Below are 25,562 nucleotides of genomic sequence, written 5' to 3' on the forward strand. Positions count from 1 at the left end.
ACGCGACGCAACGTCAAAGTTTGTACGATTTTCAGATAAAATTGACAAAAAATTTTTAACAAAAAATAAAACCGCCTTCAAAAATAAGCGCGTTACAAAACACGGAGAAACTAAAAAGCAAAAAATAATAAACCTTTGAATTCAGATTTCTTATCGGATTGCAATAATCTAAACATCCAAATTATAAACAAATCAAATTATTTTTGTAGTCAGTACCAGACCTGTTCGTCGCCTTGCTATTTCCTGTTTGCCCCACCCAACCATACGCAGGCTGGCCCCGACTCCAAAAATAATTGATTTGTTTATAATTTGGATGTTTAGATTATTGCAATCCCATAAGAAATCTGAATTCAAAGGTTGTTTATAATTGCTTATTTTTGAAGGCGGTTTTATTTTTTGTTAAAAAGTTTATTTATTTGTTGATTTTTAGTGGTTTCTATTGATATTATATGTACCAGTCCGAATATATGTACAGTAGTGAAAGAATTATCCTTTAACTCCTAACCATTGAGGAGTTGACCTTCCATCATCAGCTCAGCCACATAAAATTATTACCACCAAGCGTAAATACTGGTGCACCTTTGAAAAAAATACACTAAAAACATTACATGTGCCTATAACATTTGAAGAGTTCCCTGATTTCTCCAAGATCCCATCATCAGACCCCGACTTGGTGCCAATGGGACCATCTCGGGGTTATTTTTTGAAGTCGGTTAAAAACAAGTCGAACCTAGGACCTGGCTTAAATGCAGATATGTAAAACTATTTCTCATAATGTCAATATCCCGGGAGGAAAATCAGGACTAAATTTGAATAGAGAAGCAACCTTTTCCTTTTACGTGTAAAAGGGTCACTCTAGCTGCGGTCCGAACTCCGAACGAGTTGAATGCGCGAGTTGCAAACTTCAGAGCGGGTGCATAATAGGTTTGTGCAGTGCAGTCTACAAGTGGTCACGTTTTCGTTATGCGGTGACAGTTGAGTTTAAGTTGTAAGTTGATTAATGGAACGTGCAAATTTTAAGGGGCCGAAAGATTACTAGTTCGCCAGACATTATGGGCGATCCTTACTCATAATGGTTTAGGTTTGTACCTACTACCATTAGCATTCGTAGCTAGCTCTCTCTATTGCTCTTCTGTCGTGGCGAGAGCGACTGCGTTTTGATTAGATTTATATTGACCGTTATATAAACCGTGATTGGGCATTTCTTTTTTTTTGCCACTTTTATGAAATATTATAAATTATGAAATATTTTTGAAAAAAAGAAATGCTATTTCTACTCAGAATTACTAGCTTTTTCAAACCTAGTAGTAAAAAAATTGTCCCATACGATTTTTTTTATTATTTTTGTTACCATTTTCCGTACAATGTTATATGGGGTAACAAAAGAGGAAAGTAACAAAAATGTATGGAAATTCTGGGACACTTTTTGTCTCCCAGTGAGATTGAAAGTACTCGTGATTCTGAGTACAATAGACCTAAAACTCGCTAAAAAAATCAAAATAAAAAAAATGGCAAAAAAAGAAATGCTCGATTACCTTTTTGATTTTTGCCGAGCTCCCGATATTTCGACGCAGTTGCATGCGTCATGATCACGTTGTTTTGATTGCCACGTAGTGTCTACGATTGCCACTGCGGATAGGCCAGTAGTTATTCTACACTAAGTATATTTTTTATGGATAACTGACAGGCGGATATTGTCCGGCGTTCTGTTTATTTATTTGTATTGTGAGCCCCTTAAAATTCTATTAGAATTTAGAATTGATGATTGTTTAAATGTGAGACTCAGTTATTGACGGCATTTATAGAGAGTTTTATTGTTTTAATTTGACTTCATATACATTATAGAAATCCAAAGATAATTTTCTAGCTTAGTTTTGTTAATGAAATCTTCTCGAGGCTGAGGCGTAGGGTTAGAGTCGGCGTAGCTTTATTTGACGTTCATATGCGCATTGTAATATGCCTACTTGAAAAATAAAATTTTCATTTTCATTTTTCATTTTCAATACTTGAAAGTCTAATACGAAAAACTTATATTTATGAATCTGGACCGTTAATTGTTATTCTATTTTAAAAAGTGTTATGATTGGATGGTATTATTCATGTATTAATCCTGTGTTTGTATTGTGCTTTGGCAGGATGCTTAAACGCTGCAAACAGAAGTGAAGACCATACAAAATAAAGCTATCGCTCAAAAGTCCCACCAAGCACCAAATTGTCACCACCCACTACATCCACACCCTTCTTCCGCAGGCAAAGTGGACGAAAAAGCCACCCAGCTGCACGCCATCGCGTCGCTCAAGGTGTTGCTTGAGGCCACGAAACCGGCGGCGGGCGGGGCGGGCGCGGCGTCCGCGAGAAATTCCGCTGCCGTGGCTAAGGAGACGCTCGACCTGCCGAACGGAGGCGTGCAGGATGTACATTTAGATGCTATAGAAGAGGTACGTATTTATTTACCTTTAAGGTATGAAAATGAAAAAAAAAATGAAATATGTATTTTTCAAGTAGGCATATTACAATGCGCATATGAACGTCAAATAAAGATACGCCGGCTCTAACCCTACGCCTCTGCCTCGAGAAGATTTCATATGCAACGAAGCACTGCAGGGTGCAAATCAAAATGTTACTCACGCCAAATAAAACATACATACACTAACATAAGAACGATATCTAAATGATATCATTTTATTGTGCATCTTTCACGCCAATACAGCTATCCCTTTTTGCTGCAGTGCATTGAAAGCACATCGTCTGTCAGTCGACAACTAGCTCCAAGGATAGACAATGCAAAAACTTCATTAATAGTAGATTCGCCCTTTTAACGCTGTTTTCCTTTGCTAAAAAGTGGATGAAATAGTATGAGTAAACATCTATATAGCAAAGACCATGTAACAGATCACTATTGTCCACAGATAGGGGACCTAGAAGAGGACACGACGCCCCTAGACATGTCGTGGCCCTCCGGGTTCCGCAAGCGACTGACCTACCTGTTGGTCGCGCCCATAGTCTTCCCATTATGGATCACCCTCCCGGACACTAGGACACCGAGAGGTGAGCGATATGACTATAGTCTTCATATGACCATATAGTCAGTATAGTCACACGTTGGGTCCAAGCGACTGGCCTGCCCGTTGGTCGCGCCCATAGTCTTCCCATTATGGATCACCCTCCCGGACACTAGGACACCGAGAGGTGAGTGATATGACTATAGTCTTCCACATGACCATATAGTCAGTATAGTCACACGTTGGGTCCAAGTGACTGGCCTGCCTATTGGTCACGCCCATAGTCTTCCCATATGGTTCACCCTCCCGGACACTAGGACACCGAGAGGTAAATATCTTACTCTACAGGGTAGGTAACTAGCAAATATCACAAATCGTCACTGAAAAATTCTCGTATCTCACACTGCTCCTCAAACTTAAAACGCAGTAAGTCTATATGCATTGCATACATAAGTACAATTATTACATTTTTCTTTTCATTAAGTGCATTTTTAAGCGCTGGTGGCCTAGCGGTAAGAGCATGCGACTTTCGATACGGAGTTCGAACCCCGGCTCGTACCAATGAGTTTTTCGGAACATACATATGTGCGAAATGTCATTTGATATTTGCCAGTCGCTTTTCGGTGAGGAAACCGGACTAATTCCAATAAGGCCTGTTACCCTTCGGGTTGGAAGGTCAGGTGGCAGTCGCTTTCATAAAACTAGTGCCTACGACAAATCTTGGAATCAGTTGTCAGAGCGGACCCCAGGCTCCCATGAGCCGTGGCAAATGCCGGGATAACGCAAGGAGGATGATGACATTTTTTTCATTGTCAGAAGAAGATACAAGTTTTTTTTCAAAGTAGTGACGAAATGTCACAATCGTATGCTCGTCTAGGTACGAACTCTCTCAGCTCTTCCTTATTGGCGCTGCATTTTGATCGCCACTTAGTCTGGTTTTATACTGGTTTTAGTGTATCACGCGGACCGAGCGCGCTGAGCGATCCGCACTGGCCTAAATATGTGTTAACTTCAGGGAGCGTTTAAGAGTGGCGCGGACGGGTCCGCGCGGACGACAACATCAACTTCATACAAATTGATAATATGTAGTTATTTGTTATACAAGGGGGCAAAGTTGTATTTTAACGCCGAGTGTGGAATTGGAAAACGAGCAAGTGAAAGGATTCTATAGTTGAACCACGAGCGAAGCAAGTGGTTCGAGAATAGAATCCTGAACTTGTGAGTTTTTTAACACACGAGAAGTAAAATACATTTGCACCCGAGTGTAACACAAAACTTTTCCCCTCACTACAGCGAGGAAACTACAACGCAAAAAATGCGTTTATCACTGCTTCCGGTAGTTCCACAGGTGGTAAATCATCTTTATTACTAGATTCACCTACTATTATCAATTTTAAATCAGTTAATTTGACTTTATTCAAGGTCAAATTACTTTACCCACTAGTGGATAAAATGCGTTTTTACCCGCTGGTATTAAAGGACAAAACACGTGTTTCCGAGCTAGTCAGGGGAAAATAGTTATTTGTTATACAAGGGGGCAAAGTTGTATTTTAACGCCGAGTGTGGAATTGAAAAACGAGCAAGTGTAAGGATTCTATAGTTGAACCACGAGCGAAGCGAGTGGTTCGAGAATAGAATCCTGAACTTGCGAGTTTTTTTAACACACGAGAAGTAAAATACATTTGCACCCGAGTGTAACACTAAACTTTTCCCCTCACTATAGCGAGGAAACTAAAACGCAAAAAACGCGTTTATTACTGCTTCCAGTAGTTCCACGGGTGGTAAATCATCTTTATTACTAGATTCACCTACATTTATCAATTTTAAAGCAGTTAATTTGACTTTCTTCAAGGTCAAATTACTTTACCCACTAGTGGATAAAATGCGTTTTTACCCGCTGGTATTAAAGGACAAAACACATGTTTCCGAGCTAGTGAGGGGAAAAAATATTTATTAGTCCGGTGCGGATCGCTCCGCGCGGACGGTCCGCGTGACACTAAAACCAGCCTTAGCATCAACCATTGTCACTTCGACTAGACCGGCAGCTAAAGACCGGACAGCTTGCAGTCATCAATTTTGTCGGAAGTGACCGGAAGTTTGACCTGACAAAAAACACCATTTGTACTGAAAAAATGTTAACGTCAAAGATCTCTTTGTGTATACTATAGGTTCCGAATAGCTATGCCTTTACGCAGATCTCCAAAAGTTTTATTGTGCACTGCTCTAATACTTTTAGCGTCTCATCTCCTTGCGTTATCCCGGCATTTGCCGCGGCTCATGGGAGCCTGAGGTCCGCTGTGAGAACTAATACCAAGAGTTGGCGTAGGCACTAGTTTTACGAAAGCTACTGCCATCTGACCTTCCAACCCAAAGGATAACTAGGCCTTATTGGATTTAGTCCGGTTTCCTCATGATGTTTTCCTTCACCGAAAAGCGACCGGCAAATATCAGATGACATTTCGCACATAAGTTCCGAAAAACTCATTGGTACGAGCCGGGGTTCGAATCCGCGACCTCCGGATTGATAGTCGCACGCTCTTACCGCTAGGCCACCAGCGCTTATTTTCGTAGCGTCTATGGTAGGAAAATACAGTCTGTTTCATAGTTCGGTTCGCTAATAGGACCTATACATATACCACAAGTCGCTCGTATTTCTTTCCGCAACTGATTTATTTCCCCCTGATGAATGAGCGTTTAGCGTGAGAAAGCTCACCTACTTGACTTTCCGCCACTTTTGTTTCCTGGGGGGTAAAATCGTTCAGTTTAGGCACAGAATATATAACAAAGGCGAAGAATTAAACTCTAGGTTATTCTCCTCATACTGATCAACATTTGTTCGGCGACTTTTAAAAATAAAGTGAAAGTTTTTTCTAAGAGGTAATGTATTGCGAAGTGGTTCGAGAGAATGGGATACAGCTATATAACTTACTAGCTATTGCCCACGGCTTCGCTCGCGTTAGAAAGAGACAAAAAGTAACCTATGTCACTCTCCATCCCTTCAACTATCTCCACTTAAAAAATCAAGTCAATTCGTCGCTCCGTTTTGCTGCGAAAGACAAACAAACAGACACACACACTTTCCCATTTATAATATTAGTATGGATATAGCTGTCCCTCTTTCTCAACTTAAACTGAACAGCTTTAGTACTTCATAGTAACCCTCCTGAGTTATTTTATTTGCGTCTAATGTTGTGGCAGCTAATAATGGCAGCTCAAACAAAACCAAGACTTATTCGAGGTGACACTAAAAGTTTTTGGAATATTTAAAAAGTCACTGACAATTGAAATAATTAAGTATCTACACGGTGTAACACAAATAATTTTATTAAGAATCTACACAAAGATTTAAACCATGTACTTCTGAGGTCAAAAGAAGGAAAAAAAAATGATTTATAGTAAATGTCTTTTTTTCAGGAATTTTTTTTGTTTAATTTATTTTACTACCTCCTAATTACCTCCTACTTTTTGCAATGTGATATTCAATTTCTAAAGTTGACAAATAAGTATTCTATTCTAAAAAGAAAGGGTTACATTAACACTTGCCATAAAAATACTAACCAAACTTCAATGAATAGTATTGTCTTCGGTTACCGCGACAGTTACTCATGAAATAAAACAATGGAAACGGTGACTGATATTTCTTGTATGTGGGTAGCTTTTGCACATTGTAATTTTTTCCTCAGTCACCCGTTGGGCCACGAATGCTGCAAAGTGTTCGAAACGTCGGGATGATTTATAAATTCATTATATAAAATAAAATAAATATTGGGGACACCTTACACAGATCAACTTAGCCCCAAACTAAGCAAAACTTGTACTATACTGCTAAGCGACGATATACATGCTTCAATAGATAAATACATACTGGGGAATAAAATAAATATTGGGGACACCTTACACAGATCAACTTAGCCCCAAACTAAGCAAAACTTGTACTATACTGCTAAGCGACGATATACATGCTTCAATAGATAAATACATACTTATATATATAGAAAACATCTATGACTCAGGAACAAATATCTGTGCTCATCACACAAATAAATGCCCTTTCCGGGATTCGAACCCAGGACCACAGTATAATAAAGAGTACTATGTATGAATATACGTTTCGTACAGTATGGCCACTTCCGCTCCCCGCTGAAAGCGCCGCCCACCCCCTCTCGGTTACCTCACAGTTACCGCCTGTCAAAAACGCGAACAGTCAACCTGTCATATCTCACTCATACAAGCATGGTACGCGTTCACCTATACGAGCTTAGAATGTGTGTTAAGAACGCGCCTCTTTCATATATTTGATCGCCAGTGTCCGAGATGTGCCAGGACCGAATCAGTTTCAGCAAAAGAGCATTTTTGCCTAAATAACTAGAGTTAACTATAAAAAATTGCTTTGCATCGCATGCGATATCCAAGTGTCCCATTTCGAAAACTTTCACCATTACCTATTTATGCATATCGCAAAACTTGGATGGCGTCAAGCGTTATGCTGCCAACTTACTGAACATTACTAAGCATATTCTCAACTCAGGCAACTTCGTTTAAAGTCGAGGCTGAAGCTTTTTAAGCTCATTTTGAGCTTTAGCTGATCTGATTTCAAGCGTCGCTTATAAAGCTTTTTGTCGCTTTGTTATAGAGATGACGTCTAATTTAATTTTTCTTTTTGTAGAGGAAAGAGTTTTAAGCGGTTTAAAGCAAGGCACTTTGATAAATTCGCGCCGAGTAAGACTTGAATTTTATGGGTTAATACTTAGTAACAAAGAAATACAAAATTACTGTACCTAATACTTAATTATGGCTAGGAAGCACCTTCACACAGACGAAAATTACTAGGCAACCTAACCGATATGATATGATGGCTGATGATATGAATATACGTTTCATTAGGTCATACCTAGAACGACAGGATTAAGGATGACTCACGCTACAATAGAACGGGACGGTTGATGTATAAATTAATATAAAATTATATTCAGGCTATCACGTGACCCATATAGACATTGCAACTTGAGCCCTTCCTGTCCTATTTTGCTCATTTTAGCGCGAGTCGTCCTGCAATCAAATTCATTCTCTGTGTCTGAAACTTGTTGTATGATAATAATATGTATACCTCCCTTGATTTATAGAATCTTGATTCGATTACTAACATACTCTTTTTCTTTCCAGGGAAGAATCTATTCCCCCTAACGTTTATAGGATCCATAGTCTGGATCGCGTTTTTCTCCTACCTCATGGTGTGGTGGGCGAACGTGGCCGGCGCGACGGCGTACGTGCCCCCCGAGGTGATGGGGCTCACGCTGCTGGCTGCCGGGACCTCGGTGCCCGACCTGATCACGTCGGTCATCGTGGCCAGGAAGGGGTTTGGAGATATGGCGGTCTCCAGTTCTGTGGGGAGCAATATTTTTGATGTCACTGTTGGGTGAGTTCTTTAACCTTTCTATGTTTTTTTTGTGTGATGGTCAGAAATTGTGGATTGGAACCTCGGTTGTGCTTTATTCGAAGAAGATTAATTTATTGATGTCTTCGAAAAAAGCATTGAACATCTAGTCTGACAAATCATTTCTGGACTCATTTTACTCAGAATCAACAACATTTACCATCTCACCATCAAAAAAGTATATAGGCGAAAAATGTGAGAAAGATTTTAGCAGGTTTTTGCTTATGGTACAGAAACGGGAGGTTAATATTTTTATTGAAACGAGGTGACTAAATAATAGATAACATCGTTATGTTCATAAATAAGTACTGACTAATATTTGACGCAGAAATCATAAATAATGTAGCCAAATGATGTTGGTCCTCTATCACAGTTACATAACGCCATCCAAGTAAATCGGCACGCACGCGTGTGTTTGATGCCTCAATATCTAATACATATTGAGACATCGAATATCTAGTCATCAGTATAGAGAAGATAGCGAATCAGTTTTCCTCTACTTTGAAGTCCATCTTTATTAGATGATGTAAAAGTTCTGAAATATTTGATTAATTGATTGACGGTAGCTTTACGACAGTGCTACTAAACGTATTTTTATCATGCAGAAACGTTTGCGAGCGAAACGTTTTTAAATTAAAGGAAAACACCTCCGCAGGACTCGAATATGCGACCTGCTGCATTTGCAGTGCACGCATTGCAGAAGATTTAAGTTCTCGCGTTTTGTGCAGACGCTCGCAGGTTCGAGTCCTGCCGGCGGAGGTGTCAATATTTCCATTTTTCCTGTAAGAAATTTAAAAATACCGTAATATAGAATAGAAAATATTTATTAATAAAAACTAATTCATAACTAGTACACAAAAAGTACAGGCTACACCGTGTCTAAAACATCTAGCGTCTCGTACACCAAATATGGGATGACCGTATTTTTCCATACAGTTGGCCCTCAGCCTACACCGTGTCTAATAGTCGCGGCACTGGCTTTCAGGGCAATATCAAATTTTTACGTCTATTATAAGTGTATCGTCACAAGCAGACTAATGTAAAATTACGTAATTTGTTCCACCGCCTAGAAGCGTAGATCCGAAGTTTAGGTATTCCGATAACGAAGTGGGAGCTCGCGATGCACATTTTTAAATAACCCGGCGGAGATCTTAACAATCGCCGGCAGCTGGCGAGCGGCCAGGCCAGCGCTAGTGCTGTGACGTTACGTCCCAGGAACATTCCCGAATATTCCCATAACGAAGTGGGAGCTCGCGATGCACATTTTTAAATAACCCGGCGGAGATCTTAACAATCGCCGGGAGCTGGCGAGCGGCCAGCGCTAGTGCTGTGACGTTACGTTCCCGGGAACATTCCCGAATATTCCCATAACGAAGTTGGTAGAGATCGCGATGCATTTTTTTAAATAATCCGGCGCATTTCCTGGTACGTAGCCGAATGGCACAAACGCTCACGAAACAAAACGCTCGTAGATATCTGTCTCTATCGCTCGTGCGTATTGGGGCGACAGAGCCAGACTACCTGGCCCCGTAGCCGAATGGCATTTCTCCGACGCCAAACGAAAGCGATACGCCGCTGGCTCTGTCGCGCCAATACGCAAGCGCGATAGAGATAGATATCTACTAGCGCTTCGTTTCGTGAGCGTTTCGTGAGCGATTGTGCCATTCGGCTAGCCACCCTGGTACCTTTCGCGGCGTTTCGTTTTCGTTTCGCGTCGCAGAAATGCTATTCGGCTACGGCACCTGGTCAGTTTGTAATTTACGATCAAAAGAGGAAAAAATACTTTTTTATTTTGTTCAGCAGCTTTGTTCACCTTACAGTTACAGAACCTGGTTGTCCAGAAGTAAAGGTCCGGAATGTTCCCGAGTACTTATTGCACATCACTAGCGAGAACTAGGCGAAGGTCAAGCATCCCTTTTCGGCTATTAGGCAGCTTATGGCTAAAGAATCTGCGGCGTTGTGTTATACAGGGTGTTTCTTGGACGTTTGTTAAGACGCTACAGGAGCGAAAATGCTAAAATGGAAAGGAGCCGCCTTTTAAATTTGGGAATTTAAGTAAAATATACTAGTGTTATTAACTAAATTTATCGAAAAAAAAATCCTTTCAGAAACCACTCAGTTAAAAGATATTGCGAAAAAATCTTTAAAATCGAGGTTCCGCTCTCGACTATTTCCTCCTACAAAACTTAATCAATCGTAACCAAATTTGAGAATCTGAATAACAATTAAATAATCTGTGTCGGACCGTTTATTTTTTTGGCTAATTGTTACCAATTTTGAATACCACACCTTTTTTTGCGCCATAATCAATAACGACGTTATTGGAAAATTTTGATGGGCTCTAGCTAGCGTCTTTAAAAATAAGAATATCAAAAAAATCAAAACGGTTCAACACAGCTGAAAATAATAATAATCTGTGTTGAAAATCATTGCTCTATCTTCAAAAACCAGGGAGGAAATAGTAGAGAGCGTTTGTATGGAGAATCGACCCCTCCTGTATCGTCTTAAGTGAATACAAGTATAAAGGGTGTAATGGATACCTTCTATTGCGGGAGTATCTTTGAGATCGTAAAACAGGTTTATTTATTCCGGGGGATAATTGTTTTTCGATTAAGCGAGTTTTTCGGAACTTATGTGCGAAATGCCATTTGATATTTGCCAGTCGCTTTTCGGTGAAGGAAAACATCGTGAGGGAACCGGACCCAGCCCAATAAGGCCTAGTTACCTTTCGGGTTGGATGGTCAGGTGGCAGTCGCTTTCGTAAAACTTCTTTTGGCATTTTCGCGAAAAAAGATTCAAAAACTGTTTTTCTATTAAAATTTTGAAAACCCCCGACCGCGACCTAGTGGACCGATTTTCATGAAACATGGCTAAGAACACTCCCGACTAACACAGATTTCAAATAAAAAAAACTAAATCGAAATCGGTTCATCCGTTCGGGAGCTACGATGCCACAGACAGACACACACCCCGTCGTTTTTGCGTCGGGGGTTAAAAATAGGTAAATTTAATGTTTTTGCGTTAACATTTTTCAAACACTTAGTACCTACAGTGGTTTCAAAGTGTTGTATGCAAAATAATAGAACATTTTGGGACCATTTTTTTGTCTCTTGTTTTTTGTTCTAGATCGAAAGGGCTCGTGATTCTGAGTAGGAAAAACATAAAATTTTCCTATCTTAGAAAAATGTTTTTTGGTGATTATTCTTGCGAAATTCTTCTTATTCCTCGTTCCCTCAATGCTGAGGATCGTTAGTATAAGTAGCGTATCTCCATTGAATGTGGTCATAAGCCATGTGGACGTAAAACTAATGCTTACGCCAAATCTGCGGAATTCTTATCAAATATAACACGCTGTGGGATACATATAAGTTTTAAAACATAGGAAGTAGGTATCATTCATATAATTAATGAATCTGGTTGTATACTCACGTTATTGTATCGCTATTGCTGCGACATGTTTCGGGCCAATTTGGAGGCCCCTCTTCAGCATATAGGAGTTCACGCGGCGGCTAAACTCCGTGGACCACGTGGCGATATAATAACGTGAGTACAACCGTAGATTCATTAATTATTTGAATATGTCTCACGAAAGTTTGGTTTGGTATCATTCATTTGAGAACGTAGTTTTATAAAAGACGCAACTTCGACTACTTATAAGGCGGCTACGTGTAAAGAAGGTCAATTTGCCCATAACGCAATTTGTAGTAATCGAGTAGAAGTTAGGTCCGGAACTAGAAAACGTTTCAAGGTCATGGCCTTAGGTATCATGTTATCTTTGACCCCTGACCTACCCTTGACCTTTGCTACCCTTTATGCCGGGCTGATAGTACTTAACACCTTGCTTATTGATTTTAGGGTAGGTTTAAAGAGCGTTCAATATCCAAAAGTGGTGATTTCTTAAAAAAATGCAGAAATTGATAAGCACCTACCCGTCTATTATATCTCCTATTGGTACAGTACGTGCGTGCACGGAATCTAGACGACACAACCAGGAATACTTGAGGACGGGTCTCCTAGAAATGACTCGAAAGATGTCGCAACAGTCGCGATATAATAACGCAACCTATTACCACAGAATATATAATAGTACAAGTACAGAAGGCTCACTCCTTTGATGTTTACAAAACGCCGCCATTCTAAATTCTTACCTACATTAACAAACGGACCGCACGCGTGCAGACGACATTGAATTCTATTGCGCCGCGCGAAGGTCGTCGTCAGTGAATGGGCCGCGAACTAGCGGCCGCCGGCATGTACTTGTAGCGCGGTGAAAGGATCGCGGAGTGAGCCGCCCCTGCTATTACTGATAATTTTCAATATTTTCGTTCTCCATCTTCTTGGCCATGAGGCCAATATATCTGAGACATTTTTCTTTGAAAAATAATACAAAAGAAATTCAGCGTTCTTTGGCATACCACGGTGCCAACTAAAGTTACTAATAATAGCATAGAGGAATAAGTAAGAGAAGAGTTTGTAACTCCATACATCACTAAATGCGGGTTATTTGTAGTGACATCTAGCGACAATCACGCGTCAAATAGCGTAAATTATGAATACTGCTACTTGTCAACAAACGTCGCGACGAACGAAGAGTCTAATGCTCACCAATTTTTTAATATTACAATAGTATTAATCAGTATTCTGTTTTTAATTCCTTCTGCTTGTAATATAAGTTGTAAACTGTTCTAATATTAAATTTTTGGCAGACGAGACACTGGTGACACCTAGTATCGAGTAGTGGTACTGATAATTTACGTTATTTGACGCGTGATTGACGCGTGATTGTCGCTAGATGTCACTACAAATAACCCGCATTTACTAATGTATGGAGTTATTAGTCTTCCCTTACTTATTCCTTTATGCTAATAGTTATTTTGCTACTATGTGACAGATACTGTTATTCAAATTAGATTATTATTGTTCCTAAATATTACCTACTTAATCTATGCCCAATAGCAACAATATATTTTCTAGAAAAGAAAAGTGCGCTTTACTTCTTAACAGAGAAAAAAATACAATTTGATCACTCCTAACGGGAAATATAAAATGAAGGGAAATTCTGAATGGGTGATGTAAATTTAAATAAAACTTCTAAGTACGTGGTTTGATATGAACATTAGTTACCTCCCAACATTACTGTACGTGGCACCAAGATGTTGGATAGTAGCCAACTTCCAAAAGATATTTTACCGCTTTACTTATTGGACGAGACAAGACTTTGTTAAATGTCAAAAATGCGACATCTTTGCTTCGAAGCGATTTATGTCTAAAACACGAATGTGAACGTGGTTGCCAACTTGCATCAAATGAACTAAAAGCTTACCCTTAGAGGATCAAAAAGTAATTTTACAAACACGGCTTCCGCTGTGTGGCCTAGGGGTTCATGGCGTTAGATTGCTAAAGACGCCGGGATCCGGCCTTCGCCAACATTGCAAAGTGATTTCGATTTTTTTGAGGCCATAATGAACAAGTTTTGGCCGTAATGAACAACTTTTATTAGTGGATCAATACTGCGATAAAAAAAATGCTGTTTCATACATTTCGACTGTCATGATGCCGCTCATTTCTATGGAAATCCACATTTTTTTCGCGATTTCAGCATTGGTCCCATAGAAAAAGTTACTCATTATGACCACAAAAGTCACTATGCAAAGTTTGAATAGTCATTTTTATTTCACTCTGTAGAAAGAGGTAGATTTTACCTGGCTCATGTGACCATCTGCTGATACTGTTTTAGCTGATGACGACCCTATAAACATGCTACAAACGCCATCTATAAACGCTATTCAATAGTCCGGGCTAACTGTCCGCCATTACCTTATCTGTGGAAGCACCCTATTGGCTGTCTGCCAGCTGTGGTGCACAGATAACAAACACGCATGGTTATTGGTTAATAATAGGCTAGTTTCCTACTAGTCAAATCAGCTTCTTTTTAAGAACTGTCAAAACGATTTACTTATATGGAATTACTATGAAATACAGAGGAGTGACGTCACGGTCAATTGATTTACTTTACTTATATCATTCTCTTTGACTTATTAAATAGAAATTATGCTTAAACATAACTACTGTCCATATTTTTCTTCTAATTATTTGGTGACTTATTTCGTGCACTGGCATAAAATATTTTCCCCTCACTAGCTCGGAAACACGTGTTTTGTCCTTTAATACCAGCGGGTAAAAACGCATTTTATCCACTAGTGGGTAAAGTGATTTGACCTTGAATAAAGTCAAAGTAACTGTTTTAAAATTGATAAAAGTAGGTGAATCTAGTAATAAAGATGATTTACCACCTGTGGAACTACTGGAAGCAGTGATAAACGCATTTTTTGCGTTGTAGTTTCCTCGCCATAGTGAGGGGAAAAGTTTTGTGTTACACTCGGGTGCAAATGTATTTTACTTCTCGTGTGTTAAAAACTCGCAAGTTCAGGATTCTATTATCGAACCAACTATAGAATCCTTTCGCTTGCTCGTTTTTCAATTCCACACTCGGCGTTAAAATACAACTTTGCCCCCTTGTATAACAAATAACTATTATTTTAAGCATAGGAAACTAGCCTATTCGTAATGTCCTATTCTATTACTTACACACTACTAAAATAAGTTATTATAAATGTGCGACAGGGATGGAAATTAGACGAAGATCCATGTCGATAGCATTCACTATAACCCCAAAGTTTTTCAGTTAATGATTAGGGTTGACAGAAACCGGATGGTCAGCGGGAGAAACGGAGTAGGGATGAATTTATGGACAGACGGTCCGGAAGACAAAATAATGAAAATCAATGTGCGATTGAAACTGGTTTTTTTCCCGAAAAGGTTCGGTTTTGCTCTAGTTTTGACCAAAATTAGAATAGAATAAAATAGTATACATTTATTTAAGTTCAATATTTAAATAAATAAATATTGGGGACACCTTACACAGATCAACTTAGCCCCAAACTAAGCAAAGCTTGTACTATGGGTGCTAAGCGACGATATACATACTTAAATAGATAAATACATACTTATACGAGTATATATAGAAAACATCCATGACTCAGGAACAAATATCTGTGCTCATCACACAAACAAATGCCCTTACCGGGATTCGAAACCAGGACCGCGGATTAACAGGGTCACTACCGACTGAGCCAGACCGGTCGTCAAATTTTTGTAGTAAGAACAATAGGCAACAGTTTAACTACCATTATCATTAACATTATACCAGCCCTTTTATCACCAACTGCTGAGCATAGGCCTCTCTTCTATCACGCCACTTGTGCCGGTCCTGAGCGAGTCTCATCCAGTTGTGGCAGCTCCAATAGGCTAGTTTCCTACTACTCAAATCATTTGCTAATATGGAATTACTATGAAATACTGAGGAGTGACGTCACGGTCAATTCATTTACTTTATATCTTTCTGCTTGACTTATTAACTAGAAATTATGTTTAAAAGTAACTAGTAACTACTGTCCATATTTTTATTTTAATAATGTGGTGCTTTATTTCGTGCACTGCATAAACCGATAACGGATGCCGATACCTTCATTACGTCTGTAAGCGTTTAGTTGTGCGAGTTAAAAAGCCTCTGTAGAAACGCAGAGGACTGGCAGCCATCAAAGTGATGAAGATAGATTGGTTGCTGCGTAGGTCAGTTCTCTCTGTCTGTCTTTTAGGGGCTTAACCCTTAAATGCATGAATTTTTCTTTTAACGAAATTATTATATGTGATAGACAATGGTTTTCTGACTCTGGGAAAAATAATAAAAAAAATATTTAAGATCGATTTTTATACTAAATCAGTGTTAGAAGTTAAATAGGCCAAATCTTATTTATACAAACATATCGTAATTGGTGTTTTATTTAAAAAAATGACTACTATTAAAAAGGTACACTATGTGTGTGTAACTCCGAAAAAATCAGTCTAAATCACATACTAAAAATCGCCATCGTCCTGTTTTTCGCACTTTTCCGCCATTTTATCTTAATCCTTAAATAATAAATAGTAAATCATTATATTATTTAATTTATTTAATTGTATATTAAATAATGAATAATAAGTAAGCAATAAATGTGATTTTGGATAGCTACATATCGAGCCATCAAATATATGATGCATATGTTGCGACATATGTTCCTAGTAAGATGGTAATCGCTTTCGTTTAGCTATGTTACGGCATATAATTATATCCCTAGGGTTATAACTATACCTCCGCCGCACCGCCGCACTCCTGCCTACATAACAATCATTTCACTAAAGTCTAAACTGAATCCAGTCATATACTCGTAACTATATGACTTAACTAGTAACGTATTATAGTTATATTCCTAGTAAGATAGCAATTAATCGCTTTCGTTTATGTTACGACGTATAATTATATTCCTAGGGTTATAACTATATAACGGCTTTATCTATCTTACTGCGACACATATATACATCACCATGCATATAAGTGTTAAGACCGATACAGGTGCACTGCAACTGGTAGAGTTGCAACTGACTTCAATAACGTCGAGCTCTTCTTTGTCCACTCCAGAATTTAAAATATCTTTTATATAACAATAAAGAAGCGCTAGTAGCCTAGCGGTAAGTACGTGCGACTTTCGTTCCGAAGGTCGCGGGTTCGAACCCCGGCTCGCACCAATGAGTTTTTCAGAATTTATGTGCGAAATGTCATTTCATATTTGCCAGTCGCTTTTCGGTGAAGGAACCGTGAGGAAACCGGACTAATTCCAATAAGGTCTAGTTACCCTTCGGGTTGGAAGGTCAGATGGCAGTCGCTTTCGTAAAAATTACCTACGCAAATCTTGGGATTAGTTGTCAAAGCGGACCCCAGGCTCCCATGAGCCGTGGCAATTGCCGGGATAACGCAAGGAGGATGATGATATAACAATAGAGATGAAACGTAGATACTCGGGTATAAAAATCCTGTACTCACTAAAGCACTCTTTATTATGATGGTTTCTTGTTATACGCGTACATTTCCAGCCTGTTAACTAGCACATTCTCCGGACCATAAGGCATTCACGAGATCTCCCACAGCCGTCGCTAAAAATTCTGCTTCAAAAAAGTTGTCAAGTGCGAATCGGATGCGTTCCAAGAGTACCGTAATATTTTTGGGTATCTATACTCTTTCAAGCAATTTAAATCGCTAGAAAGAGCGGCAAATTAAAAAAAAACCGGCCAAGAGCGTGTCGGGCCACGCTCATCAGTGTAGGGTTCCGTAGTTTTCCGTATTTTTCTCAAAAACTACTGAACCTATCAAGTTCAAAACAATTTTCCTAGAAAGTCTTTATAAAGTTCTACTTTTGTGATTTTTTTCATATTTTTTAAACATATGGTTCAAAAGTTAGAGGGGGGGGACACACTTTTTTTCCTTTAGGAGCGATTATTTCCGAAAATATGAATATTATCAAAAAACAATTTTAGTAAACCCTTATTCATTTATAAATACCTATCCAACAATATATCACACGTTAGGATTGCAATGAAAAAAAAATCACTCCCCACTTTACATGTAGGGGGGGTACCCTAAAAAAACATCTTTTTCCACTTTTTATTTTTGCACTTTGTCGGCGTGATTGATAAACATATTGGTACCAAATTTCAGCTTTCTAGTGCTAACGGTCACTGAGATTATCCGCGGACGGACGGACGGACGGACAGACAGACATGGCGAAACTATAAGGGTTCCTAGTTGACTACGGAACCCTAAAAATGCAGGCACGAATTTTTTTTTGAGCAACTATGTTTCTCTTGGCTCGATATTTACCTTTTCTTTGGTTGTGTTATGGGTAATTAACCTATATTGTTTTTGGCCAGTAGTTTTTAAAATAAAATATTTCAAATATTTACCAAAAAAAAAAACGTCATACTATGTATGTTGTAAATGTTGTAATGTAGTTTTCGTGCGGGGTTATCTCACACGTCCGACTAGGCAACAAAATTTGTTGTTGCGTAGTATCAAAATGTTTAATGTTAATGCAACATTTCAATAGTGTTGAGTTCCTCACTCGTGAGGCACCTCATTTGTACCACTCATATTGTTAATTTGTCGCAGTACTTCACACGGAAAAAATGTATTGCATCACACTTCAACTCACCGCACCTCATTTTACTCGCTTGTGACAGTCGCAACACAAACACCTCACGCCTCACAAAGCATTCACGTACTTCAAATGTCACAAAAACGTCAAAACTCATCATCCACACGCGCGCCTCGCGGCCCTCAAATACTCGCTCGCAACAGTAGCAACACAAACACCTCATTCCTCACAGATCATGCACATACTTCAAATGTCACAAAACGTCAAAAACTCATCATCCACTCGCGCGCCTCGCGGCAGACGCGGCCCTCAAACTCCGTCGCGAGAGTCGACACCTCAAATGAAGTGATCAACCACACGTTCAGTTTTCGAACTACAGACCTTATGGCCGGGACAAAAGGTCCACCGATAAAATAAAATGTATCGTTTGACTCGTTTGTACCGGAAATCGCTTTGTACCGGAAAGACAGAAGAGGCACTGTGACAACAACACTTCAAAAATCCTTTCAAAGTGAAACAGATAGTTACGTTTACCATAAGAGGGAGTGAGACAGACACACGCGGGCTTCAAATTTGTCTCACCAAAAATACGTTACACATGACTCGAAAGAAAACAATCTTATGCGCTGCAAGTTTTCATACATTTTACGCCTTTTTGATCCCAGGATAGTTAACTTGCTCGCAAAAATCGCGCGAAAAATCAGACGATTTCGCGTGAACCACATCTTTTGTCCCTGTCGCATTTGTGAAGTCATGAATAAATGCAGCTGAGATGCAAAATGTTGTTTTTCGCGGCAGGTCTTCATTTTTGAATTTTTTGATAGCTATTATTGTGCTAACACATTGACCAGTATAACGTGATCTACCGCAGCAATAGAGTTTGTATGGCTATTGTTATGTGTAATCAGGGAGCTCTCTTAGACTGGACGTTGAAATGGTAACTCAAGTGTTTTGAATATTCGGAATACCAAGCATACCAACACAGAGGGCCAACCACTGAGAAGATGCGTTTACGAAGCTTGCTTAAAAACAATTACAAGATTACTGACCGAAATATAATATAAATTATGTGAAGCATGGTAGTTTAATTAAGTATTTAATCAGTAATAGAAAGAATAATTCATTTCTTAATTCAATAGAATGATAAATAAATCCGACACGAAACGTAATTCACAGGCGGTTGACGTTGACAGTAATGACAGTTTACAGAAGAAAAGTTAGTTTGTACGTACTTAGTTGCATTAGCAATATTTGCATAAAGTTTAGTTTTGTCCTACAGTGATAATCACAGAACTTTATTTATATAGAAAAAACAAGTTCATCTATTTGTATAGGGGCCGAGCGTGTCAAATTTTGTACTGAAGTTGTTTCTTGCCTGTAATTTTAAATATGTCTCAGGCTCTTGATTGTTCATAATTTTTGTGTTGTTGCAATTGAATATCACGTAACGAGGCATTTTTTATGTTTTGATTGACTTCAACTTACAAAAATTGACGCCCGAAAGCTGCAAGCTGCGATTAAAGACGGACAACTCAGTGGATTTCACTGAGTTCATTTGACACGCTAAGTAGGTACGTTTGCTTGATCTATGGTATATATGACATCTGTGGTGATAATACTAATAAATGAGCCAAAATGTAATAATGGTGACAACTTTTACACAATCAAATATACCTGTGATTCTGCCTTAGTGTCATTTGTGTGCAAAAAAATAGTGAAACTGAACTGAAAAGACTTACCGGCGTCGCGAATGTTGATGGTGTTTTTAATTACTATCATATTGCTTTTAAAACACATGGAGTGGTAGGTTTGTTATTTTTATGTAAAAGTGGTACTAATTATAAAACAATACGAACTTTAGTTTGTTTTAAAACATGCAGTTTTATGGTAACTATGTTAATCAAAGTATGTTATTATTAAGCTGTTAATAATATGAAACCACTGTAATTTGTAGCAGTAATTTAAATGGAACAAACTGTAAATAATATTATTCAATGGCAAAATTAGACCCAGTTCCATAAAAACATCAAATTAAGTTGTTATGCAGGCCTCTATGACAGTCCTTGAAATATTTTTTAATTTTATCTATTTTCTCTTGTTAAATGTTCAAGTACTCATTATGACTAATGAAATTTAGTATGTGTAAAGGATATTTACCTAGTACACAACTACACATACTAGTTTTTGTTGCCGATGGATTTTGTCAAACAGCCAATGCTAGAAATTATATATATATACAGATCAGTACCTCACCTCATTTGAAGTAAGACATTGTAACACCTCATTTTTGGAAATGAGGTACTCATACAAACTCATTTGAAATTGATGTCCTACCCATCACTACATTTCAACTATAACAAGTTATAACCTAACCTAACGTGTTGTACCGACCCCACATAACGTGGGATAAGGGTAGGAGGAAGAAGAAGAAGAAGAAGAAGAACCTAACCTAGCCTATTAAAATTTTGAAAAAACCCCCGACCGCGACATAGTAGACCGATTTTCATGAAACATGGCTAAGAACACTCCCGACTAACTCAGCTTTCAGACAAAAAAAACTAAGTCTAAATCGGTTCATCCGTTCGTGAGCTACGATGCCACAGATAGACACACACAGACAGACGAACAGACAGACAGACAGACAGACAGATAGACAGACAGACGGACACACGGACAGACGGACGGATGGACGGACGGACGGACGGACGGACGGACGGACGGACGGACAGACAGACAGACAGACAGACACGTCAAACTTATAACACCCCGTCGTTTTTGCGTCGGGGGTTAAAAATTAATATTGTACAACAATCTTACTACTGTCAATCTTGACTTCCTACTTAGGATCATGCATGAAAATAAGATAGACGTGGTCAATATTCAGGAAACCCATACTAAAGACGATTCTGACCTCGAGAGAAGAGGGCGACTTCCTGGTTACTCCTTGGTAAAGGCTGTTCACCATCGCAAATACGGCATAGCTAGCTACGTTAAATCTAACCTCGTCGATGTGCACTTGACAAGCTTCAGCGACCTAGGCAACATTTTCACCATCACTATTCGCGTTGGAGAGCTGACCATCACAAATATTTACAAGCCTCCAAAGGTAAGCTGGGCTCAAAGTCTTCCATCAAGCCAACCCCATCCATGCATATACACAGGGGACTTCAACAGTCACCACACTAATTGGCGTTATAACCAAACTGACGAGAATGGGGACGCTCTCGTTCAATGGGCAGACGTCTGTGACTTACACTTGGTCTTCAACGCCAAAGACAGAGGTACCTTCCGCTCTGCAAGATGGAATAAAGAGTACAACCCTGATCTTGCGTTTGTATCTAGGGACCACCTTGAGCAGCCATTATCTTGCCACCGCACCGTGCTCCCGGTCTTTCCCAACAGCCAACACCGACCGATTATTCTACATGTTGGCCTAAAGCTGCCTCTTTCCAACTCAATGCCACTTCCGCGCTGGAATTTCAGACGAGCTAACTGGGAAGGTTTCAAGACATGTCTCGACTCCAAACTCACATCAGCATGCTTGGAACCTACTGCCTCAAATTACGGAAGATTTAAAGAACTTGTAATAAGCTCAGCAAAATCCAACATCCCGAGGGGCTTCCGGAAGGAGTACATTCCCGGTTGGAACGCAGAGAGTGAAGATCTTTTCCAAAAGTATAAAGTCTCTGGTGATCATTGCATTGGGGCACAACTGTTAAAGTCGCTAGATGAGGCCCGCCACAACAAATGGAAATCAACAGTAGAAACCATGGATTTCAAGCGGTCTAGCCGTAAGGCGTGGAAGGTCCTAGACAGCCTCACCGGGAAACAACATCAACGGAAGCAAAATAGCGTGGTGAATCCAAATGCCATAGCGGCCCGCATGGTGGAAATGACTCGAGCTAAACGTGACAAACTGTTTACCAAAAAAGTCAAGATAGACCTCAAGACTCTCAAAGAGACTTCTCCTAGGAATCAACATATTGCCAGACCTTTTGAAGTCGATGAAATAATGGAAGCTTTAAAGTCCCTTAAAATCAACAAAGCTGCGGGCCCTGACAACATCTACAACGATTTTATTCTGAACATGGGCCCTGTTGCAGTTAACTGGCTAACGGCACTTTTCTCTTTTATTCTCCAACATAACCGACTTCCCAAAGAGTTTAAGCTGGCAAAAGTGATCGCTGTCCTAAAGCCCGGAAAGCCGGATGACCAACCTGACAGTTATCGGCCAATAGCTCTCCTCAGCTGTACACTTAAGCTCCTTGAACGTGCCATCTTAACGAGGATCGAACCGTTCATCGAAGCTATTACTCCTCCTGAACAGGCTGGTTTCCGACCTGGAAGGAGCTGCACGGACCAAGTCTTAGCCCTCACGACCCACATCGAATCTGGATTCCAAAAAGCGCTCAAGTCCACAGCAGTTTTTATTGACCTAACTGCTGCTTACGACACGGTGTGGAAAGACGGTCTCATGAGGAAAGTTCTAGGTGCGATTCCGAGTAGAGAGGTAGCAGACCTCATAAACAGTTTATTAAGCGAACGGGAGTTCGAGGTCTATTTGGGAGACTCAAAAAGTAAGAGACGGAAGCTGAATAACGGCCTACCTCAAGGATCAGTGTTAGCGCCGAAACTTTTTAACCTCTATATCCACGACCTACCGCCGACGGAAGCCACAAAGTTCATATATGCAGACGACATAGCTCTGGTCGCGCAAACTAAATCCTTCTCGGCGGGGAATGTGCCCTAACTGCGGACCTTACTAAACTGGCAGAATATTTTAAGTTTTGGCGTCTGATCCCTAGCGTAAGCAAGACAGAGGTATCGTGCTTCCATCTTAGCAACCAATTAGCGAACTACCAACCAACTGTCTATTTTAATGGAGAACCGCTTAAGTACAACAAATGCCCCAAATACTTAGGAGTCACCCTTGACAGATCCCTCACATATAAGGAGCACCTCACCAAGTTGTCACTTAAACTTGCATCGCGGAATAACATAATACATAGACTGTGTGGAACATCCTGGGGAGCATCCGCTGATTGTTTACGCACGACTAGTGTCGCCTTAGTATACTCAGCTGCAGAGTACTGTGCTCCTGTATGGTTGGAGAGCGCACACGTAGCGAAGGTAGACACTAAACTCAATGACACCATGCGATGCATCACCGGAACTGTTAAGTCAACCCCCACATACTGGCTACCAACTCTGTCCCACATTGCTCCCCCACACCTGCGTAGGAAAAACGCGCTGAGAAGGGAAACAGAAAAGATTACCACAGCAGACTCGTTACCCATTCACGTGGATTTCTGCAACCCTCCTCACCAACGCCTGAAGTCCAGAAAACCAGCATACACCCAGAACCTCTCAACTTTCAATGTCTCTGAGGCTTGGAAACAGGAATGGACAGCTACCAATGCAGGCTCAAAAGTCGCAGACCCTACATGTCGACTTCCAGGCTTTGAACTGCCGAGAAGGCAGTGGTGTCGCCTAAATAGACTCCGAACGGGCCACGGTCGATGCAACTACCTTCTACACAAATGGGGATGGAGGGTTTCAGCCCTGTGCGATTGCGGCGAGGAAGACCAGACCATGGAACACATAATCCAGCGCTGCCCCCTTCGTTCATATCGAGGGCTGCCAGAAGACTTGCTACATCTCACACCCGATGCAGCTGACTGGCTAAGCTCCCTGAATATTGACATTTGAAATGTAGAAATAATTTGCCTATTTTTAAATTGATGCCATACGACTAAATAAATAAATAACTACTGTCAATAAACAAATATGAATAATGGTCCATCAGGGCTAGGACATGATTGGCGCGACAGTATCGCGGCGCGACACAGTTCACAAGTATTTTCTTATTGTACATGTACACACATAGGGATGGATTGTCTATGTCCTAACGACATAATCTCGCACCAATCGTGTGCTAGCCCTGTAAGGTTTTCTTTTTGAGCTACGGAACCCTAAAATCCAAGCGTACAGCCCAAAACCCCGGGTGACCTACATTTAAACAAATCGGGTTATAAATCTTCAGCCCCTCGGCAATAATACTCCCTTGGTATACGGAATAAGGCCACATTTCTCTTGAGTATAGGTCTTGTAAGCTGGAGGGCTACTGCGAACTCCCAAGTTCGCGAATCGTGGGCATCTTTCTCTTCTACTCTGTGACGGGAAGAATTTCACCACCCCCTTTTCTCTGGCTCAGCCGGTAGTGACCCTGTCGCGGCGGTCCTGGGTTTGAATCCAGGTGTCCTCAATATTTATTCATTTATTTATATAGGTTTAATTGTGGTGTGGACGATGAAGTAACAACCTGACACTGCAATCTCACAATTCATTTTTTTAACCCCTTGCTATATGATTGAGAGTATTGAGACCATAGAGTATATTGAATAGTATGGTATAGAGTTATCAGTCAAGATTTTCGAATGCAGCGCCATCTATTATTAAGTTACGACAACTTTTCATGTGACTTTCCATGCCTAAAGGTTCCTTTTAGAACATAAAGCATTAACATGGAACGCCACATATTTATGGCGGGATTTCTAAATAGGTCATTCATCAACCAGTCACATTAATAAATATTTGAACGCTAACTTATTTGACAAAAAAAAAAGAAAATTAATAAAATTTACAATTTAATACATGTAATTAGCCATAGAATGCCGTTCGCTAGTATTCGGGGGGTACAGCGATATCTAGCGAAAATTTTGGACATCAAAAAATACTTATACATTTTACGACAACCAGTCATTACCCAGTTTTTGGAGGTAACAGTGACATCTAGCGAACAATTGCACTACGGCATATAATTGATTTTTACGCCCTCTATTGTTAATTTTCCGTTCCGCTTCAATTTTTTCTTGCCTGTTATTTCCATGGTTACGGTCCCCGGAGTCACGCTAGTATTATGCAAAATTATGCTACTTAAACTATGCAAATATGCATTTTTCTGGTGTCAACAAGCCCTTTCCTTAATTTGCCACCTATAAACATGGACTACCTGTATGCTTGCATATTTTCAGTAGCATAATTTTGCATAAAACCAACGTGACTCAGGGGACCGTAACTATGGCAATAAGAGGCAAG

The 25,562-nt window shown here is 39.9% G+C and overlaps 1 protein-coding gene across 1 annotated transcript in view; it reads left to right on the forward strand.

Moving 5' to 3' along the window:
- LOC125234666 (sodium/potassium/calcium exchanger Nckx30C) overlaps positions 1–25,562 on the forward strand; it is a 151,079-nt gene that overhangs the window by 117,142 nt on the left and 8,375 nt on the right. Inside the window, exons 4-6 of the mRNA XM_048141006.1 lie at positions 2,251–2,438; positions 2,910–3,048; positions 8,166–8,418. Coding sequence (XP_047996963.1) covers positions 2,251–2,438; positions 2,910–3,048; positions 8,166–8,418 — 580 coding nt within the window. The remainder of the gene's footprint in view (positions 1–2,250; positions 2,439–2,909; positions 3,049–8,165; positions 8,419–25,562) is intronic.

The sequence above is a fragment of the Leguminivora glycinivorella genome, chromosome 16 (assembly GCF_023078275.1).
Source record: "Leguminivora glycinivorella isolate SPB_JAAS2020 chromosome 16, LegGlyc_1.1, whole genome shotgun sequence".
Lineage (NCBI taxonomy): Eukaryota > Metazoa > Arthropoda > Insecta > Lepidoptera > Tortricidae > Leguminivora > Leguminivora glycinivorella.